The sequence below is a fragment of the Camelus bactrianus genome, chromosome 25 (genome assembly GCF_048773025.1).
Source record: "Camelus bactrianus isolate YW-2024 breed Bactrian camel chromosome 25, ASM4877302v1, whole genome shotgun sequence".
NCBI classification, from domain to species: Eukaryota; Metazoa; Chordata; class Mammalia; order Artiodactyla; family Camelidae; genus Camelus; species Camelus bactrianus.
Window position 1 is genome coordinate 10,936,733 of NC_133563.1, and position 23,242 is coordinate 10,959,974.

At 35.1% G+C, this 23,242-nt stretch overlaps 1 protein-coding gene across 1 annotated transcript in view; it reads left to right on the plus strand.

The window, feature by feature from the left end:
• The window catches only part of DCAF13 (DDB1 and CUL4 associated factor 13), a 29,542-nt gene that overhangs the window by 1,526 nt on the left and 4,774 nt on the right, over positions 1–23,242 (plus strand). Inside the window, exons 2-8 of the mRNA XM_010955798.3 lie at positions 3,772–3,971; positions 4,575–4,682; positions 10,215–10,304; positions 11,924–12,079; positions 15,469–15,546; positions 17,499–17,581; positions 21,465–21,629. Coding sequence (XP_010954100.3) covers positions 3,772–3,971; positions 4,575–4,682; positions 10,215–10,304; positions 11,924–12,079; positions 15,469–15,546; positions 17,499–17,581; positions 21,465–21,629 — 880 coding nt within the window. The remainder of the gene's footprint in view (positions 1–3,771; positions 3,972–4,574; positions 4,683–10,214; positions 10,305–11,923; positions 12,080–15,468; positions 15,547–17,498; positions 17,582–21,464; positions 21,630–23,242) is intronic.

Below are 23,242 nucleotides of genomic sequence, written 5' to 3' on the forward strand. Positions count from 1 at the left end.
TATCTGTTAATCCCAAACTCATAATTTATCCCTCCCCTGCCCTTTCCCCTCTGGTAACCATAGTTTGTTGTCTATGTCTGTGAGTCTATTTTTGGTTTGTAGATAAGATTTGTATCATCTTTTTTTTTTTTAGATTCCACATAAAAGCGAAATCATATTTGTCTTTCTTTGTCTTACTTCACTTAATATAATAATCTTTAGGTCTGTCCTTGTTGCTGCTACTGGCATTATTTCATTCGTTTTTATGGCTGTGTAATTTTCCATTGTGTATATATACCACATCTTTATCCAGTCACTGGTAGACATTTAAGCACCCTCTTTCTATGCTTCTGTCACATATTTTTGTACAAATGTCGAATATCGGGGTGTTTATTACATTGTCTCATTATTGTGACTATCAGTCTTTGCCTTCAGATTGAGCTTGCAGAAAGTGGCCAAATCGTACTCGTTTCTCTATCTCCTGTGTTTGGACGGCATGTGGCACCTAGCCATTGCTTTAGTAGTGTCTGAATGAAGGACTGAGTGACTGGCTGGTGATAGAATCTCAAGGTTAGGAGGTTATTAGTAACCTGATATTCTTATTAAGGGGCTTATTTTCTATAACGTTTTTCTGTTTCTTTATACTTTCTGGATGGAAGTGTTAATGGATAGCAAAATGGAAAATAGAGGAATTGGAGCTCTGTGAAACCTAAAATAAGGAAGATGTTTCTCTTTCTTTATTCTTATCATCTTTCCTTGTAAATTTTGTACAGTTTTCAGATAATTATTTGAGTATTCTGACTCATTGTCGTCAGGTGGGCATCAGGGAATCTGTATTTTTAAAACTACTTTGGTAATACTGCTAAAGCTGGTTAACCTACAGATAAATGAGAATAACTTACATAAACACATGTCATGAGTTTATTAGCTATGGTATCCTCAGTGCTTGTAGCATGTGGTAGGTGTTCCATAGATATATTTATTGAATGTTTATTGTTGGCTGAATGTATGAATTTAGAGGTGGGCATGATCATGGTGATTTGAAAACTTTATAGAAGATAGGAGATTTTAGCTGAATATTTTTAAAGGATGTGTAGGGTTTAGAAAGATTAGTGTGAAAGTTGGAGTACATTCTTGGTGGAAGAAATGGCTTCTGCAAAGAACCAAGAGTAGGAAAGTGTGAGACAGCTTTAGGTGACAATGAATAAACCAGTTTGTCTGGAGCTGAGTTTTGGTAAGCACTTGAAGCCAACGAGGTGGGTTGGAATCAGAATGTGGAAGACTAGAGAGGAGCTTGCAGTTCATTCCATTGGTCCATGGTCTCTAACTAAAATGGATATACTGGGCTACCCGTTTTGGGATGGAAAAAAAGACTTCAGTTTCTGTTTCTTATATAAGAAAAGAAATTAATCTTTATTTACATAATACTTGCACTGACCCGGACATCCTCATTTCAGCTAATGTTGAATAGTCACATGCTGTATGTGGTACTTCAAGGATCCCAGGGAGAGACCGGCGGGTTGACAAAAGTTTGCTTGCTTCTGCACTCAGAATATTGTGGCGTATTACCATTTATATTTATTGGGAGATTATATTATTTTAAATAATAGAATCTTAATAATTACTTGTAAAGTGATGGGGAGGACCATGAAAATATTTTTCTCCTACAGAGGTTTTTTGGTTATATTATGGAAACCTCATAGAAGAGTTGTGGAACATAATGATGGATTAAACGTTTTTTTTTAATTTGCAGAGCTTTTCTATGGCTATGCATATGAAGTAGGAGTTTTTATTTATTTATTAAAAATAAACATACAACCTGCTACTTAAAGGTCCATTTTGTTGAGTGAGAAAGTGATTGCTTTTCAAAAAATCTCATGCAATGGAGAGATCATTTTGAAAATGCTATGTTTGGAAATGTTTCCATCATTTAAAAGATTTCACGCTGAAAATGACGACAGTATCTGTCACCTGTAAAAATTTATTTTTGCTTGCACAAGAAAATTGACAAAGAATGATCTACTTTGTTGAATTTTTTTGACTGTTAAAATTATTAAACTGCCTTAGTTGTAGGAACAGCTATTGACATCAGAGTAAATGGAAATTTTCTAGACATACTTAAGAAGTAACCTTTACAAAACTGGTGGTTGGGACTGAAAGTTAAACTTAACTAATTAAACGTAGCCAACTATGGACATCTTCTTTTTGAAACTGCTTGTCTTTGTGAAGTACAGGCAGTCTGTACTGCACCATCTTTACTGAACCAGTCTTCTCTTTGACAGGTTCACAAATTACTGAAGTCACATGTTACCAAAAAACTGGGCAGAGCAAAGAGTTGGTTCTGGATCCTATGGTCTCTGATAACATGGTACCATACAAAAGGGAGTTCTGCCTAATCATTTTCAACTGGGTAGCCACTAAAACCAAACTTTGAAAAAAACTGATGTTAAAGCCTTTGAATCACTCTATCGTAGTGTTAAATGGAAATTAAAAAAAAAAAAAACCCAGCATCTTTAATCATTTGCTTTCATTAAGTAAATATGTATGTTGAAGGCGGGGAGACTTTCTCTAAAACTCTGCTACTAATGGGACATACAATCAAAAGAGCTTGAAGACTACCACTATAGGGAGCCTTTGAAAGTTTTTGAGCGTGGGAATAACATGTAAAAAGCTGTGCTTTAGGATGATAAATCTCATTATAGTGTAAACTGCACCAAATAGAGTAAGGATGTTATGATCCCTGAGCCTAAGTATATAGTAATAAGGGCCCAAACTAAGTTACTGGAGGTAGGAAAAGAAAGGGAAGAATAAATAAGAAATACTTCAGAGAGAATATAAGTAGGACTTTTAGTTTGGTTATTGAGGAATGTGGAAAATGGAATACATAAAAATGGCCATCATTTGAACTTCATTGAATTTTGGGTGAAATACCATTAGTGGAGTCAGAAAAAGGAGATACATTTACTTTTTGAAATTAAAGGGTTTTTTAAGACACGTGGGTTTAGAATTATTTCCTAAGCATGACTATTAACTGAGACCACATGTTTGGCGGCATAACATCATAGACAAGAAAATGGATTCTGGAGCCAGAATGCCTTGGTTTCCTTCATAGCCCCATCATTTCATATGCACAGTGTGCCACTGTGCCTCGGTTTCCCCATCTGTAAAGTGGAAGATAGTAATAGAACTTAAGCCATAGGGTGTTATGGAGATTAAATGAGTTAATGTAAAGTGTTTGGAGCAGTTTCTGGTACATAGTAAACTGTTTTTTTTTAAGTTGTAAAATGGAAAGTGCTCAGTAAATAGTAACTAAAATCACAATCGCAACATTGTGTGCTGAGCAGTACAATAATTAGCACTGAAGATTAATAGCGTTCTCTGCCCAATAAGGAGCTTAGAGTTCAATAGGGCAAATATTTATCATGCACTTGTTTTGTGCCAGGCCCTGTGCTGGACATAAAGAGTACAATGAAGAACATGGGGGGAGTCCTGCCCACGAAATCTTACAGCTCAGTTGAAGAGTGTAGTAGGACATAAAAAAAAGGAAAAGTTGTGTGTGTGTGTATAGTGCTTAATTATTTTGCAGGGTGTATGCATTCCATGACTTTCTGATAATTTTGGAAAGGTTTCTGGGCAAAGGGTCTTCAGCTTGTGTATTCTTCACAGTGCTAGATGTAGACCAGTGTCCCTAATCAAGGCCTACTGAGTAACAAATTGAATGATTAGCTGAGGAAGACCATAGGAGATATTAAGTGTGAATTATTTTATTAAGAGGAGTCATTCTTATTTCAGTTCCAAGGAACTATGATCCTACCTTACACCCTTTTGAGGTCCCACGAGAATACGTGAGAGCTTTAAATGCTACCAAACTGGAACGGGTATTTGCAAAGCCATTCCTTGCTTCCCTGGATGGTCACCGAGATGGAGTCAATTGCTTGGCAAAGCATCCGAAGAGCCTGGCTACTGTCCTTTCTGGGGCTTGTGATGGAGAGGCAAGTGTCACTCTAAACATTGATATTTTAAACTAAAAATAGTTAAATATTACAAATGTTCTTCCTTTAGTTTTGAGTTACTGTGGGTTTTAATTGGTTTGATTTCATTTTTCTATGTGCTGTTTTCTTTTAATTTCAAGACTAAATTCTATCTGAATTGGAAACTTCAGTAGTTCTTATCCAAACCTAAGATATTAAAAATGTAATAGCTTAAGGCTCAATTTGACAGTGAGTAACAAGGCACATTTACAATAAAGATAATTTATGAGTTTTTCCCCACAGAGTATGTTATTAACGATTTACTACTTAATTTACTTCTTAAAATTTTTTAAAAATTACTTATTTCCCACTCTGACAAAGAAAGCTTTGAAACACTTTAAACTAGAATCAATAGTATTTAATAGTTTGAAGTTTCTGCTTGTTGATACATGTATCCATATGCATTGCACTATTTTAATTTAGAGGATTTTATTTTTAGCCGTCCAGTGGAATGATTTGTAGCCTTTTCAGTGTTGAATTTATTTTTCGTGGAATGTAATACTCCTGTGCCTGAACATTTTCTGTTTATAGTTCACCGAAATTTCCTGATATGCTTCATCATAGGTTAGAATTTGGAACTTGACTAAACGAAAATGTATTCGTACGATACAAGCGCATGAAGGTTTTGTACGAGGAATATGCACTCGCTTTTGTGGGACTTCCTTTTTTACTGTAAGTATGATACGATTGAGTCATTAACTCTTTTCAACATGTATAAGGCCAATCCAGTTGAATATTTTCTGAGTTGATTTATTTGGTCCAAGGCCATTTGGTGTTTCACAATGCAGCTGAACTTATTAAAGCCTATGAAAGTACTAGTTTTCTTTACGTAATCCAACCTTTCCCGTACTTTGTAATTTCTTTATACATAATTACTTAACGTATTATTGCACTAACTGAGAAGTGGCATTAAAACAAGATGAGGCTAGAAAGGTAGTTTGGTTTAATCTGGAGGATTTTCAGTGCTAGGAATGAGTAATTTGTAATTCGTTTGTTGTTAATAGTAAATCATTGAAGGATTTGTGGGTATATGTGTGGTAAAATATGCATAACATAAAATTTACCATTCTCACCATTTTTAAGTGTACATTTTAGTGGCATTAAGTACATTCACATCAGTGTGCAGCCATCACCGCTGTCCATCTCCAGAGCTTTTTCATCTTCCCAAACTGAAACTCTACTCTTCTCTCATCCCTATACCCCTGCCCCCACCCAGTGGTAATCACTGTCCTGCTTCTGTCTCTGTGTTTGACTATTTTAGGTACCTCATATAAGTGGGATCATAATATTTGCCCTTTTGTGTCTGGTTTATTTCACTTAGCATTATATTCTCAAGGCTCAACCATGTTGTAGCATGTGTCAGAATTTCCTTTTTAAGGTTGAATAACATTCTACTGTATGTATATACAACATTTTATTGATCTATTCATCCATCAGTGGACGTTTGGGTTGTTTCTACCTTTTGGCTTTTGTGACTAAAGCTACTATGAACATTGGTGAACAGAAATATCTGTTCAAGTTCATCGAAAGTTTTTTAATAGGGGATTGACAGAACCTAAGCTGTGCTTTGAGATGATAAATTTGACAGCACTAAGTGATCAGTTTGGAGGCTGTTAATAATCTGTATAAGCAATAAGAAGAGTCAGTGCTGAGGACTGAAAACAGCTGAAAGTAGTTGTTAGGCTAAGAAACATTTTAGAGATTTGACAGGCTTGGCAGCTGAGGAGTACCTGGGAAGATGGCGGTTTCTATTACAGAAATCGGGAAGTCAGGATTATCAGCAGGTTTAGCAGAGGGAGAGTGGAAATGGGAAGGATACAGTGTGATGAGCTGGACTGCCAACGGAGTGTTCAAGTGTAGATGCCTACCAGACCTTTACAGATGCAGATCTGGAGCTCACAAGGGAAGGCAGAGCTAAACTTGGCATCATCAGTACAGAAGTAATGATTGAAGCCGGTGTGGCATCGTAGGGGTGGAGGGGAGGAGAGAATGTAGAAATATACAGATGTCAGGAAACAGCCTTGGGAAATGCCCATCTATCAAGTGGGAAACTCAGGGAGCAGCTAGAGAATTAGAATAGCCTGTGAATGAGCTTAATGACCCAGGAGGAAAGGATAGGTGGTTGTATGAACAAAGGATGATGAAAATGAAGACAGCAAAATATTCTAGGAATGCAGACCTGTGAAAAATGGGAAGTTAAAGTCCTTTAATTCTCTTTCAGTTCTAACACTGTTAGCGGTTTGGTGTATATCTTTTCAAATGTTTTAACCTATATATACAACATTTGTGTACACATGCACACTAACCAACCATGTAAATCTTCCTTATTCTTTATTCAGTGGTTTTTTTTTTTTTTTTTAAAGAACAAATTGAGTAGCATGCTGGGTGCAAAAGCCAGATTGCAAGGGAATAATAAAGGGAAGAGATGACTTCTGGGAAATCTGATAGCTGCCTTTAAATATTTGAAAGGTTGTCCTGTGAAAGAGAAAATGGACTTACTTGTTGTTCCATATTGATACATGAGGAGTAGGTGTTAATGTTAAAAGATTTGGTTTCGATGCAGAGAAAAACTTAACTTGCTGTCAAAAGCCAAGAGAGACTACTTTGTGAGGTATTCCATTGTTTTTTGCTAGAGGGGTGCAGACAAGCTTCATGACCCTGTATGCTGTGTATTGTAGAAGAAAGTGGGTGGGAAGTTGGAGCAGACTGCATCTAAACTTCTTCCAGCTGGTTATTCTTCTGATTATATTGATTAGTTAAGTATCCTAGCCAGAGGATTAACTGTTTTGGGTCTTTTTTTTTTTTTTAATGCTGAAATGAATAAAGGCTGAAAATGTTTCAAATTTACTATTCATTTCTCCCTTCAGATATTTTTAAGTAATGCTTGCTTGGTTAGAGATGAGACACTTGTGGAAACTACTTGGCATAATTTCAGCACTTAATATTTCAAAAAATGTTTAATATACAACGTTGCAAAAGATAAAACTTTTATTACATAGATTTCATAGTATCTGCAGTAACCCAGTTTGTGGTACTGGCAGGTCCTTCTCCACCTTACTCAGCCTAGGGATGAGATGTTCTAGCCAGGCTCATATTCTAGTTTGGCTCCTCTTTTCTACAAAACTGTAAAATTTCTCAGAATTGATGGTCTGCTAAGGGTTGCATTCAATAGACTGTTTAGAGTAGCTTAGTCATTTACTGAACTTCCTAAGTTTAGTCTTGAGCTTGAAGACATAGTTTATCAGAAGCTTGATTGAAATAAACAGCCTTCAGGGAAGTCATGTTCAATGACAGTTCATCTTGTCTTCCATAAATGCTGAAATATTGCATTGGGTCAAAGATCAGCTGAGACTTCAGTACCTAGATCACATCTTCCTGGCTCCCAGTAGAATTGATTTTCCAGAATTGAGGTTTGGTATGATGCCAGTAGCTAAGATTCAGAGTTGTTAATAAGATATAGCCCTATTAAAGTACTTTCTATTATAAGGATATTGTTAATAAATGTTCCATTTATTAGTATCCTCCACAAAAGAAATTCTTGTCTGACTGTAGCACCTAAACTTCTCTCCCAATCCCTTACCTATTCTGATATCATGAGTATTGTGAATTATTTTGCAGGAAGGGTATCCCCTTTTTAAATTTGCTGTAAGAAAGAAGCTAAATTCACACTCATCCCATGGATGAATATATATCCTTGTTAATATTTTTATTTTAAAAGTAGGTGTATATTTGTATATAATACAGAGATGTAAAAACAGAAAATTAATGCACCCTGAAATTCTGCTTTCAATTAAAGCTAGCAGTTTGGTATATATACAGTTGTTCAGCAACACTATATGATTATTTTATGTTTTTAACACCAGACCAGGTTATATTATACATTTTGTTTTGCACCTTATTTTACCTAGTAAATCTTTTTCCTTCCAGCACTATATAAGTTTAAGGTGTACAGCATGGTGACTTGCCTTACATATATCATGATATAATTACCACAATAAGTTTAGTGAGCATCCATCATCTTGTATAGGTACAAAAGAAATAGAAAAAAAATTTTTTCCTTGCGATGAGAACTCTTAGGATTTACTTTTCTAACAACTTTCATGTGTAACATACAGCAATGTTAATTATATTTATCATGTACGTTATATCCCTAGTACTTATTCATCTTTGTACCTTTTTGCTGCCTTCACCCAGTTCTCCCTCCCCCAAACCCCTGCTTCTGGTAACCACAAATTTGAACTCTTTTTCTATGAGTTTGTTTTTGAGCTATAATTGACCTACAGCACCATGTTAATTCCTGTTGCACAGCATAGTGACTCCATATTTCTATGCATTTCAAAATAGCCACCACAATAAATCTAGTTAAGACATGTCACCATACAAAGATATTACATAATTATTGACTGTATTCCCCACAGTGTACATTTCATACCCATGACTCATTTATTTTGCAGCTGGAGGTTTGTACCTCTTAATCTCCCTCACCTATTTCTCATTCCCTCACCCACTCTCCTCTCTGGCAACCACATGTTTCTTCTCTGTATCTATAACTCTTTGTTTTTTTAATACCTGTTCATTTGTTGTTTTTTGTTTTTAGATTCTACATATAGGTGAAATCATACAGTATTTGTCTTTCTCTGTCTGAATTTTTCACTTAACATAATACCCCTTAGGTCCATCCATGTTGTTACAAATGGCAAGATTTCATTCTTTTTTGTGGCTGAGTAATAATTCCATTGTGTATATATACCACATTTTTAAGAAATCCATTCATCTATTGATGGGCACTTAGGCTGCTTCCATATCTTGGCTATTGTAAATAATGCTTCAGTGGACATAGGGGTGCATATATCTTTTCTAATTAGTGTTTCGTTTTCTTCAAATACCCAGAAATGGAATTGCTGAATCATATGGTAGTTGTATTTTGAATTTTTCGAGGACTCTCCATACTGTTTTCCATAGCAGCTGCACTGGTTTACATTCCCACCAATGAATGGTGCATGAGGGTTCTCCTTTCTCCACATCTTCACCAGCACTTGTTATTTGTTGACTTTTTTGATCATATCCATTCTGACAGATGTGAGGTGATAATCCTATTGTAGTTTTGATTTGCATTTCCCTGATGATTAGTGGTGTTGAACATCTTTTCATGTGCCTGATGGCCATCTGTGTGTCATCTTTGAAAAAATAATCTCTTCAGATCCTCTGCCCATTTTTAATTGGGTTGTTTGTTTTTTTGATGTTCAGTTATATGAGTTCTTTGTGTTTTTGAGATACTAATCCCTTATCCGATACATTGTTTGCAGATATCTTCTCCCATTCAGTAGGTGGCCTTTTCATTTTGTTGATAGTTTTTTTTGCTATGCAAAAGTTTTTTAGTTTTTTGTAGTCTCAGTTGTTTCCCTTGCCTGAGGAGACATATCCAAAAACGTATTACTAAAACCTATGTATACCCAATATCTTGAACGTATCTGCCACATACCCAGGTTGTTGCCTTGCCTTGATTTGGGCTAAGGTGTCAGCAGTTTTGCCCACCGTTGCTTTCACCACCTGTGTAACTGTCAGCTCAGTGAAAAGGCAAACAATGCCTTTACTAACATTATGAAAATAATTTTAACCTTGTGGACTCCTGAAAAATTCTCAGGATCCTTCAGAGGTCTGCAGTTTCACAGTTTGAAAACCCCTGACTTTATCGTTTCTGGAGTTTTGTATCATGCAAAGAAGGGCTTTATCCATGCAAAGATTATAAAAATACCTTCTCTCTAGTGTTTTTTTTGTTTCATTTTTTACATTTAAAATTATCTGGAATTTTGTTTTTATGTCAGGTGTCGGATTGGTTCATAGTTTTTGAATGACCAGTGTGATACCACAGTACCATTTTTGTAATTCATTTTTCTCCCTACTTTGAAATGCCATCTTTATTATTGTATGCATTTTTGCCATATTTATGACCTAACGTTTTTCCTACCCTTATTCTTCTTTCACTGTACTCATACTTTATTTTTAATTTTATTTACTTATGTATTTGTCATAAATCTTTAGTATAATAAGGTGGGATATAAATACATCTCTGAATTCGGTTCTGGAAGAAAATGGTATGTGTTATTTTTTAAACTGGAGATAATTTATAATTTGATGTATGTGTTGGCAAGTTTACAGTTTATAACTGTTGTTCATTATCATCTTCATCATAAATATTTCTAGGTTGGTGATGACAAAACTGTGAAGCAGTGGAAAATGGATGGACCAGGGTATGGAGAAGAGGATGAGCCATTGCATACAATATTAGGAAAGGTACAAAAATAAATTGACCCATATTTTTCCTATTAAAATTCTTCTCTTTTACTTAAAAGTATTTTATAATTTTAATTTCCAAAAGAAAGATATAAATAAGAAATCATAGACTTTAGGTTGCAATAATTGACCTATTTTAAGCAGTATTTAATACAACTAAGGTCCTCTACAGCTAAAGAATTTGAACAGTTCTTCAGTGTTCATTGTAGTAGGGTTTGATTTCTGTTTTTTGCTAGAGGATGCAATGAAAATTTCCTATAGGCCAGGGGAGGAAATCCATAAGGTAAAAGGTCAGGAAAAAAAAGGCATCAGCTTCTATTTGATTTATGTCATTATAGATCTTACACAAAGGTCAGAATTTCTTACTTGAAAGAATTGTTTAGGAAATGAAAAAATAGATGCTTTTTTGTATAAGTATTATTTACATTTCTTATAACATCATTCTACAAATCAGATGGTATGGTTATGTTGTAGCTTAAGTGATAGCTTAATAATTCAGATCACTAGGCCTACCCATGTTTTATAATGCTTACGTTTTGATACTAAGTGAAATTGTAAAATTAGAATTAACCTTTAAATATATGCATTTTTAAAATCACTTTGTCATTTTGGTATTATGGTTAGTATATATATAGGTTCTGTTTTTCAGGTTTCAGGAACTTCTAAATGTTCTTTTTTTTAAATGGGGTCCAGCCCATGATTGGGGCCTTGCTGAGTTCTATTGAGTTGACCTAAATGCTCTTAGAGGGACATGGGGAGTGGGATATGAGTATGAGATGGAAATAATTTACAGATGGTAAAAAACTAGTAAGTCCTAAAGCAAAATTGGTTTCATTCTTACAAAATGTCTTTTCTGTAGGAGTTCCAAAGATTTTTGAAATATTTATACCATCTCTGTGGTATTGGGGATTAATTCTTACTGTGGAGAAGTTTGTAGGACTTGCCTTCATGAATAGAAAGTAATTCAAAACCTACAGGTGCTGATAAGAGTTCTTAGAAGCTTTGAAGTATTGGCTAAATGGTTACCTTTAATTTGCTTTGCAAGTGTTTTCTACCATATAGCACAGAGGCAGGCTTTAATCTGACCCTGAAGAGATCAGTCACATAGTTTAAGTGAGTAATATCAAACTTACGGGGTTTTATTGTTTTTAATAATATTAGCATCCACGCTTGCCAATTTTATTTCCTCCTCTAAATTTTAATCCAGTTGTTAGTATCCATGTTTCTGTCCTGGGATCAGTACTTCATGTGTTAAATGTGGAACTAAGTGTTTTTAGAAACTACCTTTGTATTTGATTAGTTGGTTCCAAGATCCTTCAGTTCCCAGTGATGATTTTTTTTTCCAATGATGATTTAAAAATTACTTCATTGATATGTATTCATACTTAATTAAATAGATCTCATGTTAACATTTTTCTTTATCCCCAGAATGTGTGATAAGAAATGTCACTACTTATGGTAGTTTTCTTCTTTAAGGGCTTCAAAGAAATTTCTTTGTGAGCAGGAATTTTCTTAAACAAATGAGTGAAGGGAAATATATTTTAAATATTTTTCTGTAGATGTGAAGTATTAATGAAAAGACTCATCTAATAGCTTTAATAACCTCTTTGCTTTTAAAGACAGTATATACAGGAATTGATCATCACTGGAAGGAACCTGTTTTTGCCACATGTGGACAGCAAGTAGACATTTGGGATGAACAAAGAACTAATCCTATATGTTCAATGACCTGGGGATTTGACAGTATAAGCAGTGTTAAATTTAACCCAATCGAGGTAAAGTTCCTTTTCGAAATATGTTCTGTTTATTGTTTCCTTGTGATCTAATCATTTCATCTCTATTTAGGAAATTTTAAATGTGTGATACAAGAATTTTCTTAATTTTTATTGTGTTCTGGCATTTGGTCAATTCTCCAGATTATACCTGAATTCTGATACCTTCTTTGATCAGAACTTGACACGATTGCCTGCAGTTGACTCCCTGACAGCAGTGTAAGCACTTTAGAGGAGGGTGTGTGCGTGTGCTCGTGGGGTTAGAATCCAAGCACATACTGTCTGTGAAACTTCAGTTTCACTTGTGCCTTCAGCACTCATTTTCCACAGATTACATCTTTGCATCTTGAGGAAAATGGTAATTTTTCTTAACTTTCTAGGAGGTCTGAAGGAATGTTGACCATTGTTTTCACTAATTATTTGTAAGTGACAGGGCACCAGTACTTCATAATGATGTGCACGGTTATTACTGTACTACATGATAATTAGTTACAGTTACATTTTTCTTTGCTCCGAAGTCTGACTTGTGATTCCTAGTTCCTTCCAGGTCTAAAGGAAGAGTTGGAGATTAGCCTACTTGTTGTTTATTCAGGTCTGACTTTGGGAAAGGAGGCTTCCCTGAAAGCTAAGTTAGCCCTTGGACACCAGAGCGTTCCTCAACTTTTTCTGAATACATAACAGTTGAACTCACTGTCCAGAAGACTGGGTAGAGATGCCCTTTCCTGCAGAAAGAGAAGGAAATCACTGCATGTATATGCTGATTTTAGAAATTATCAGGGGATTATTTTGTTAGTGGGTATCAGAGAAAACTCTGATGTGCAAGGTTTACACTCTCAGAGACCCTGACTGATAAAAGAAGGGGAAAAACGTTAAGTCAAAGTAGTAGGCCATAAGACTGTATAATGTGTTAGAATGTGAAGTGCTGTAGTGGGAGGTGAACTTGGCCTTGAGGTCAGAGGATACTCTTCCTGCCCCAGCATACACCCATATACACAGTTCTGGGAGGGGCTTTAGGTCTAGAGCAGGAGTAGGCAAACTCGTCTGTGAACCCACTGCCTGTTTTGGTAAAAAAAAAAAAAAAAAAAAAAAAAAAAAAAAAAAAAAAATTTAAGCTTTACTGGAATACAGCCTCTTGCTTATACATTGTTTGTAACTGTGTTTGCACTGCAGAAACCGTATGGCCCACGGAGTTTAAAATACGTCCTCTCTGGCTCTTTACAGGAAAAGTTAGTGATCGCTGGTTCAGAGTATCCGTCCCTACTACGTCTTCCCCAGGCCCTCCTCTGTCTCCCTTTCCTGGAGTCCCCTTGGTGGTAGAAGTGAGACATGGCACGAAGGGGCAAGCCACCTTTGCTGAGCCAGGCCAGGGTGACGCTGGGCAGAAGCAGTCTACAAACACAAGCGATGTGTGGGAACATTTTGTGTCCTACTTGCTGTGGAGCTAAGCTGGGACTGTATTTTCTGCCAGTGTGCCTTTGTGTGACCTTATACAAGTCACAATGTTTCTCTTACGTGTTTCTTTATTTTTAAGATGAGATTAATTATATCTTCCAGTGCACTTCATAGGTTTGTTGTAAGTGTAAAATGTGCTAAATATGTGAATATTTTTAAAAGGTGCTACCCAAATTTAAGGTGGTGGTGTTACTACTGTTTTAAAAAAAATGAAGGAGCAGACATATTGATTCCTGTTTCTCTAAAGGGTAAACAGGATCTTTTACTTGTCTGTTCTGGTGAACACCTGTGTCAGAGGAGCTGACGGCCAATCCTAAAATCATAATAAATTATTAGTGATGACCTAGCAACCATGTTTTTCAGGTTTGCCTGCGTAAAAACTCTTGTTTGTTCAGCTGTATGTGTATGTGTGTGTGTTTTATTAACCTTATGAACTGGCTTAGTGGTAAAAGCAAATGGTGTGCATGTCTTTTATCCTATTTTATACTTAATGGAAAGGGTATGTTGCTGAGAACAAATGAAGTGTATTTGTCTCCTCTAATCATTAATAATTAATTTTCTGTTAAAATATTGAAGCCTAGAATTCTGATAAAGCCAAAAGTTTATGCTGAGCATTGGTACGTTTTACAGTAAAAAAGTCAATTTTCCGTCTAGATAGAATTTTTTGCTTTGTTCAAATTAAAGCCTTTACTTTCAGAAATAGAACCTGGTCAGACCTTGAAGTGACATAATGAGAAACCAAGGAAGGTTGAGAGGAGTCACTAACTAAAGGGGAAGTCTCAGGGAGGAAGTGGCTTAAAAGGGGGGGGGGGTTGTTTGGAGAGGACTGAGAAGAGATCATGATGGTAGCATTGGCCTTATGCGTTTTATTTGAACTATATACGCTCATGTGGTAGGAGTTAGCAGACCATACAGCTGTTTAGTAAATAACTCTTCTTGTTCCTCCTGCACTTGCAGTAGGAATAATAGTAGGCAGAAGCCAGGAGTTGTGAGTGTCAGGAGCCATGAGTGAGGAGGAAGGGCACTACAAGGGGTGGAATTTGTGGCTCTGCCGGTAGTTGAAGGGCTTATTTTCACTTAACGCCAAGGATTGTGTAAGCACTTTGCACACTTATAACTGACTAACAAATAAATATTTGAAATATCTTGAAACAGTTAGACAAAGGGCAGGCCTGGTTTATACAGAGAGTTAATAAACATAAGGAAATGTTTAACTGCTTAATAAAGCAATAATTTATACAGTTGGCCCTCCATATCTGCAGGTTTTACATCTGTGGATACAGAGGATCAACAGTAAGGGACTTGAGCATCCATGATTCTGGTATTCATGGGTGGTCTTGGAACCAATCCCCAACAGAAACCAGAAGATGACTATACATAGGAAATATTGGCATACAAATAATAACTTTTAAATGACACTACCCAGTGCTGCCTGGTTGCAGTAAAATTGATATATTTCCACATTGCAATGTATATTGGTACAACTTTTTGGGAAACAATTAGCCCTAAATGTCAAATGCCATAAAATTTTCATACTTTTTGATTCAGTAATGCCACTACTAAAATTGTATACTTAGAAAAAGAAGAGCTGAATGTACGAAAATGTTCATTGAAGTGTTATTTAGAATACTGAAGAGTAAGAAACAGATCTAAGTTGAAGAATGGACAAGTAAAGTACATTCTATTGTAAAATAGAGTACAGAATTATCTGTACACTATCATGGGCATCTAAAATACATTCATGAGGATTTAACAATGAAAATATTTGCTGTAGGTTACTGAGATTATGAGGGAGTCATTGTACCCTCTTAAAATGGACTTGTTATAACTTTGCATCTTAAATACAAACATTAAAGCTAAATAAATCATTTGTTCAGTGAATGGACATGGTTTGCTGCCAAGCCTGGCTTTTAACTGTTGATTGTTACACTTATTTTTAGACATTTCTCTTGGGAAGTTGTGCTTCTGACAGGAATATAGTACTGTATGATATGAGGCAGGCTACTCCTCTGGAAAAGGTGAGTTTCAAAATGTCTTCTGCTTTACCAAAATGTCAATGCATTCCCCTTAAATGGAGTGACTGAAATTATAGAGCAAATGTTTTTTCAGAAGTAAAAAGAAAATCTTTTTAATAGAGATGTTTTTAGAACCCAAAATGGTCATAATGGCATTCTCAATTCCCTGTTGCTTTTTAGAGATCCTTAAATTTCCACAAAGTACTGTTTCCTAGTCTTCTTTGTGTCTTCCATAATGCCAGCAAATTTTTGGCATCTAGTTCGTACTTACTGAATTGGAAATTCTTAAAGTATTGCATCAAAAAAAAAAAGTATTGCATCCTGTTTTATCAGACCTCGTGATTATCATATGACACAGACAGTATTTTATTCCAGAAAGTTTTGCAACTAGTTCACATAACCACCTTTGTTTAGTTACACACTGATGGGTACTGGTTTGACGTTTTATTTAGACAAGCTCTATCCTCTTCAAGGTGTCAGATTTCCCAACAGTTCTAAAGCAGTTATTCCAGGATTTAGATATCAAAGTGAAAACAACCTTATGCTGATTCTAAAGAGGGAGAGAAATATTGTTGGTAAAGAGAGGAGTGCTATCATAAGTAAAAGGATATAAACTTGATTTCAAGCGTTAGAATTGAGAGAACAAGAAAAGCTAGACATCATTTATGTACCATGGGTTTATTGTCATAGTCCACATGTCAAAGAAATGCTCTTAATAATTTTGTTGTTCCTAAATAATTTTAGAACATGTAATAAATTTAGAAATATTAGAAGTAGAGTATATTCATTGAAGTTTGAACTAAATAAATACGATAACCTTTCCAAAATACCACTCTAATCATTTCACTCATTCTTGTGATATATTGGGAGGATCCTACATGAACTTTGGTGTTATCCTTTAAGCAGGTGACTTAATCTGTGTTTCTCCTGTGAAATGATGATATTAATAACTACCCTGTAGCACAGTGGTGAGAATAAAACATGATACTGGAAGCATTGAGCAGAAGTACTGGTTTCATAAATGGTTTCTGCCCCCTTCAACCCTTCATTCTCAGTTGTTAATGACGCTTCATTACTGTAAGGTTGAAGAAAAGAACTGTAGCCTGGTTCTCAGGGGCCTCCAAAATCTGATCCAAAATTGTCTTCCATCTCTTCATTTGTTTCAGTCAGTAAGGGAACCTTTAAATAGGGTTTGTCACATGTGTCACCTTGATGGAGGCAGACATGCTATTTTCTATTACTTCTGTGTTCTAGCTGCTAGGCTATCGATGTTTCTTCATCTTTTCTCTCCTAAATGTAGTAGAGCTCAGACGGGGGTTGTACTCCTCTACCAAGTATAGTTTTAGCAGTGGGGGGTGGGGCATTTTAGAGACTGCTTCTAGCATGAAAGAGCAGGCCCCGAGAGGCTGAACATCCTGCAGTGGATAATCACACACAACAGATTACTCTGCCCAAAACGTTCCTGTTGAGAGACACTGTAGTATATGTATATGTGCTGCCGAGGTGAGCACGAGAGACACTACAATGCACTTGTCCTTCACAGGTCAGCTCAAATGATGCTTATCTTTTGAAACCTTTTTTCTCCACTTTAATCCTAAGTTCACCATTAATGTTGCCCCTGATTTGGTATTTAATCATTTACTGCTTCGTTGTTTATATTTTAACTTTTCTTGTGTATGTCTCATTTTCCTGACTAAACTTTTTGAGGTCAAGGGCCCATTTATTAAATGTTTTTATGTTTTTCAATATTTACCACTTTGCCTATGTATTCAGGAAACAATTATTGATTTTATTTCCCTATTATACTGAGTCAAGTACTGTGCACATAATAGGTGTTTACTAAAATATTTGCTTAAATCAGTGAAAAAAGAAGGAAAGAAAATGAGTTGGGAATTTATTCATTTTAGAGGGAAATAATTTCATAGTGATGGGTTAGTATATGCTTCCTTTCTCAGGTCATCTTAGATATGAGAACAAATACAATTTGCTGGAACCCTATGGAAGCTTTCATTTTTACTGCAGCAAATGAAGATTACAAGTAAGTTTCCCTTTGGTTAAAACTTACTTATTTCTATCAGAAATGACTCAATTGTTTAAGTCTTTTTATTGAAATACGTTTTCGTAGGTAGTATTCCTTCCTATACATCAGAAAATTGTTTTGCTGAAAAAGAATGTTTCCCAAATTGGAGAAGTGCTTCTTAAAAAGTTTCCTCAGTTTTCAAAATGATATAGACCAGGGACAGTAAACTATGATCTGTGGATCAAATCCTGTCTGCTGCTTGTTTTTGTAAAGTTATATTGGAATATAACCACATTTATTTATTGACTGTGGCTGCATTTGTGCTATAATGTTGAGTTGAGTGGTTGCAACAGAGACCATATGACTCACAAAGCCAAAAATGTGTATTATTTGGCCCTTTACGGAAAAAATTGACTGATCTCTGACGTAGACCATATAAATAATGACTGAATCATACGAATTTTAATAGAACTAAAAATATCTGTCTATAAAATGTGTAACTCTTCAGATAGTTGATAACTCAGTGTGGTTATGTTAGCAGCTACCAGTATTACTTCAGTGAGATGAAAGTTAAAGTATAGTTTCAATCTTTACCTTAATGTTTGTAGATACAGGATTCTGTGACTCCATGTAAAGGTGACTGAGCAGCCTTATGTTCTTGACCTAGATGGAATTTTATGATTTCTTATATATTGCCTTAAAACTTGTTGAAGCATTTCACATTAGCTCACTTATCTTCTCAGTGTTCCTATAGGATGGAAAGGACATGTAATCACCTTTTTACAGATGAGGCTATTAATGTAGGGAGTTTAATCTCCTAATGAGGAAAGGGATCTTATTCATCTTTTTTTTTTTTATCCAAACCATTTATTATAGTGCTATACATGTGATGGATTTTTTTTTTCATTTTTTAAAATTTTTACTCAAACTGCAAGTGGTTGTTAAAATGGGAAATGAAAAGAGAGAAATAGTCAAATGTAAATTATACTTTGAGTGTTTACCTGAGCAACATGTGATGGATTTTTAACATGTGTTTTTTGGAAAAGGTGGAAGTTTATCATTGGATTGAATTTTAGATCTTCTGTATTTAAGTTCTGTGTTCTTTCCACTATTGTTACTTATGAAAGCATAAATTAGCTCAGAAATAGGATTCATTACATGATGCTGTACTGGTACCAATAAAAACATCTGTTATGACTTTTCTGCACTAAAAAGTTCAGTTGGACTCTCATTAACTAAGAATAGTAAACCGCATTAATTGAAGCCCTTTTAGCCTTTATTGATATTTGAAATTAACTGACCGTGTCCCAGTTAATAGGCAATAAAAAATGTCCTGCCGACTAACCTTATTAAGGTTTCTAAAGTTTGTTCCAGTTAGCTATTTTGGCTAGATATCCTTTTTCAGAGTATCTTCGGCATTTCTCATTTTTTGCCTTAGGAGGAATCATACATGACACCTGAAACAAAAAGCACATCCCTTTAAGAAGTGACTGTTAGAGAACCATAATTGCTCTCACTTGAAATTGATCTTGCTCTAATGTTCTTTTTCTATTTTTTATTTCTTCTCTTGCCCTTTAAATAATCTAATCATTCTGCTTTAGAAACCTAAGTTCAAGTCTACACCTAACCAGTAACTGCTATAGACACTGGACAAGTCATGTAAACTAGGTCTATACCATGGTTTCATCATTGATAAGACAACAGGATTGGAATAGACTATTCCTGAAGTATCCTGTGACTTGAACTTTGTTTACATAAACATCTTGCATCCAAATGGGTTGATTAAGCTCTTAACCTTTTTCTCATGTAGAAATTTAAACAGTTTACTAAAAATCCCACAAAATTTGCTAAAACAAACCAAAGAAACAAACCTAGTTGAGAACCACTGCTCTAGATAGAGAATATAAAGCAGTTGTCAACTCAGTAATTTAACCGCAAGGATCAGTGTGACCTTAACTGGCAATCCTGTGTAATGTTGGAAGATTTTTCTGTTTTTAAATCATATCTTTTGAAACATTCAATTTTTAATTTTTTAATCTTATTACTTTTGGGGGGTTTGTGGTTTTTTGTGGGAGAGGGAGGTAATTAGGTTTATTTTTTAATTTATTTTAATGGAGGTACTGGGGATTGAACCCAAGTCTCCATGCGTGCTAAAGCACACACTGTACTACTGAGCTATACCCTCCCTCTGTTGGAAGATTTTAAAAAGAGAACAGTGACTTGTCTGTTGATAAGAATTTCATGGTGTTTGGGAATTTTTATCATTATCAATGACTTTTCATTGTAATGGTATTAAAAAAAAATACTCTTTTTGAAGTGTTAGGTTTTTAAAAAAATTTTTATTTTGAAATAATTTTAGGCTTACTGAAACTTTACAAAAATAGTACCTGTCAAGCCAGTTTCCCCTCATGTTAATGTTTTACATAACCATAGTTCAATTAGGAAAACCAGGAGATTAATATTGATACAATACCATTAACTAAACTACAGACTTTATCCCATCATAGTCTTAGCACTAATGTCCTTTTACTGTTCTAGGAGCCAACACAGGAACCCACATTGCATTTCATTGTCACGTTTCCTTGGTCTGCTCAATTTATGACTGTTCCTCAATCTTCCTTTGTTTTTCATGACCTTAGTACTTTTGAGAAGGACTTGGCAGTTATTTTGGAGACTGCCCTTAATTTGAGATTAACTGGTGTTCTCTCGTTATTAGATTGAGATTTTTGGCAAGAATACCACAAAATTGATGTGCCTTTCTTGGTGCATCAGATCAGGGGTGCATGATATCAACATGTCTTATTACTGGTGATATTAACCTTCATCCCTTAGTTAAAGTGGTGTCTGCCAGTTTTCTTCACTATAAAGTTACTATTTTTTCCTTTTGTAATTAATACATATCTTTGGCAAGATACTTAGAAATTATATGGGTATCCTCTTTCTCCTCAAACTTTTACTCACAAATCTTAGCATCAAGAAGTATTTTGATGTTAGGGATTTGGCCACAGTAATGCTGTAGTACTACTGTCCATTGTCCATGTTGGTTCATTTGGAGCACTATTCTTTTAGCTGTCCGTTAAGAGTTTTTAAACCTTGAAAACCATAGTCATTGTTTTTACCAGTGGTGCACAAAGTTAGTTTTTTAACTTAGGTATACCCTTTGAAAAGCCATGCTCACTCATGTATCACTGATAGGAATATAAATTAATGCAACTTTGTTGGACATGATTTGTCAACTCAAAAGCCTTGAAAATGCTCATGCCTTTGGATTTAATAAATCTACTTGTAGAAATCTGTTCATATTTAATTAAATCTGTCCCATTTGATTAAAGATTAAATGTCAAAATTAAAATATTGGAATTTTATTTAAGAATTACTTACAATAATAAAATACTGGAAGCTTTTTATTAATAAAGAAATTGATTTAAACAAACTAAATTATTTTAATTCATATTTGCATATGAAACCATTAAAATATTTTCAAAGATTATTTAATGGATTAAAATGCTCATATGCTACATGGAATACCAGAATACAGTTTTATACAGTACTATTTTTATTGAAAGTACATAATTAAATAGCATAGTGAAAAGATTAGAAATAATTACACTGTGTTAACTGATTTTCTCTAGGTAAGTTTTGTACTCTGTACTTTTTTGAAGTTTGCACATTTTCTACAATGAGATTTATGTTTATAAGGATGAAAGTGTGTACGTGTAATCTTAAGGAATAAATAAACTCTTGATATTTTTCACTGTCCCTTACCTGCTGTGTGAAGAACTGAGCTGTTTACTTAGATGTGCCTTATTTAGCTAACAGTCTTATTTTCTCTAATATCTCTTAGTGCTCCATATCCTTCTTTGTAGAAATTTGTTTCAAATAATTAAAAATCCTCTTACAGCCTCTATACTTTTGACATGCGTGCACTGGACACTCCTGTAATGGTCCACATGGATCACGTATCTGCGGTGCTTGATGTGGATTACTCCCCCACTGGGAAAGAGTTTGTGTCTGCTAGTTTTGATAAATCTATTCGAATCTTTCCTGTGGACAAAAGTAGAAGCAGGTATGTCACTACCAGTAAACATTTCTTTTTGTTTCATTTTTTTTTCCTCATCTTGGTCATCATTTATCTTTTTTTGAAAAGTTGTTTGATTGTGTGTATATGATGGGGCTCATACCCAGGTATTGTGACTTAGGGCACCAACTTCCTCTGCTTCATCTGTGGGTGAAACGTCAGCCTACTGGGCAGTTTCTTCATTGAATAGGATGTTATCTTTATGCTAGCAAATAATTGTCATCATCACTGTGTATGTGATTAAAAAGGTGCTTGAATTTGAATCAAAGCCATAATGACTTGAGTGTGCTAGTGACTTTGATTTTCATTCCATCATCTCTGTTGTAGAATTCCTGGGTTTGGTTCCTATATGGCTGTGGCAACTAACTTGATACTCTCCAGACTGTCAGGAATGGTTTGGTAGGATTGTTCAGTCAGGCCCAAGACAAGGCTCATAGTTTCCATTCTTCTCACCTCTCTGGAAAATATTAAGAATGAATAGGATGTGGCCCTTCTTCATTTCTTGGCACTGGCACCTCCAAAGGTAGTAAGTAGGACAGTTTTTTTCTAACATGATGCATAAGCAGACATAAAGAATGGGAAAAAAACAAAGAGTGAAAGGAATGGGTTTAGGCACCTGTGATCCCAAGGGCCCAGCAGCTAAGTTCAAGCTGCATTATTCAAAAGCCAATGTGGGCAATTAAATGCAAGTCTAGTTAAAAACTCAAACTGTTCCAAAATTTGTATGAAGTGAAAAGTTCTTATACCCCGTTTCCAGGGAATTGTCCCTTGATGTCATTTGGAGATTTTGTAATCACAGTCTTAATATGTGTTACTTCCTTTTGGGTTTAGATATAAATGATATTCCCTGACCTTTGCCTTCATCTGCATGAAAGCTGCTTCTAGTTTGTTTCTGTGGTCTGCTCTGGTTTCCTATCTTTACAAACATCAAGTAACACAGGCAGTGCTTTGAATGATCTGTATTATAAAATATTTCCTTTGAAAGACCTTGAAGTATTTAAAGTGTATTTTTAAAGTAAATTTTGAGTAGGTTTTCAAAAACTAGAGTTAAGTCAGTATTTGAAAGTACGCTTCTGTTGGGATTTCATTGAATATTTACTTAGCAAACAAGTAAATCAGTTGCATTCACATGGAACAATTCATTTATCTTGACTATGTATATGAAGAATTTTAAGTTTTTAAATGTATATGTCTCCAAATAGTATAGCTTATAATGAACTTTGTATATCTGTTATAAGTGCAAGCATACACATATCTAGAAGTTAAGAACTCTATGTAGTTTACCATTAAGGAGGATTCTAAGTTGATTAAATGACTAACCATTGGATTTGTCTGGTCTAATACATGAATAGGTTATTTTTAATGGTTACCAAAGCCTAATTAAGTACAAATGGCCAATAGGCACATGAAAAAATGATCAATATCACTAAATATCAGAGACATGCAAATCAAAACTATAATGAGGTATCATCTCACACCAGTCAGAATGGCCATCATTCAAAAGTGCACAAATGATAAATGCTGGAGAGGGTGTGAAGAAAAGGGAACCCTCCTGCACTGCTGGTGGGAATATAGTGCAGTGCAGCCATTATGGAAAACAG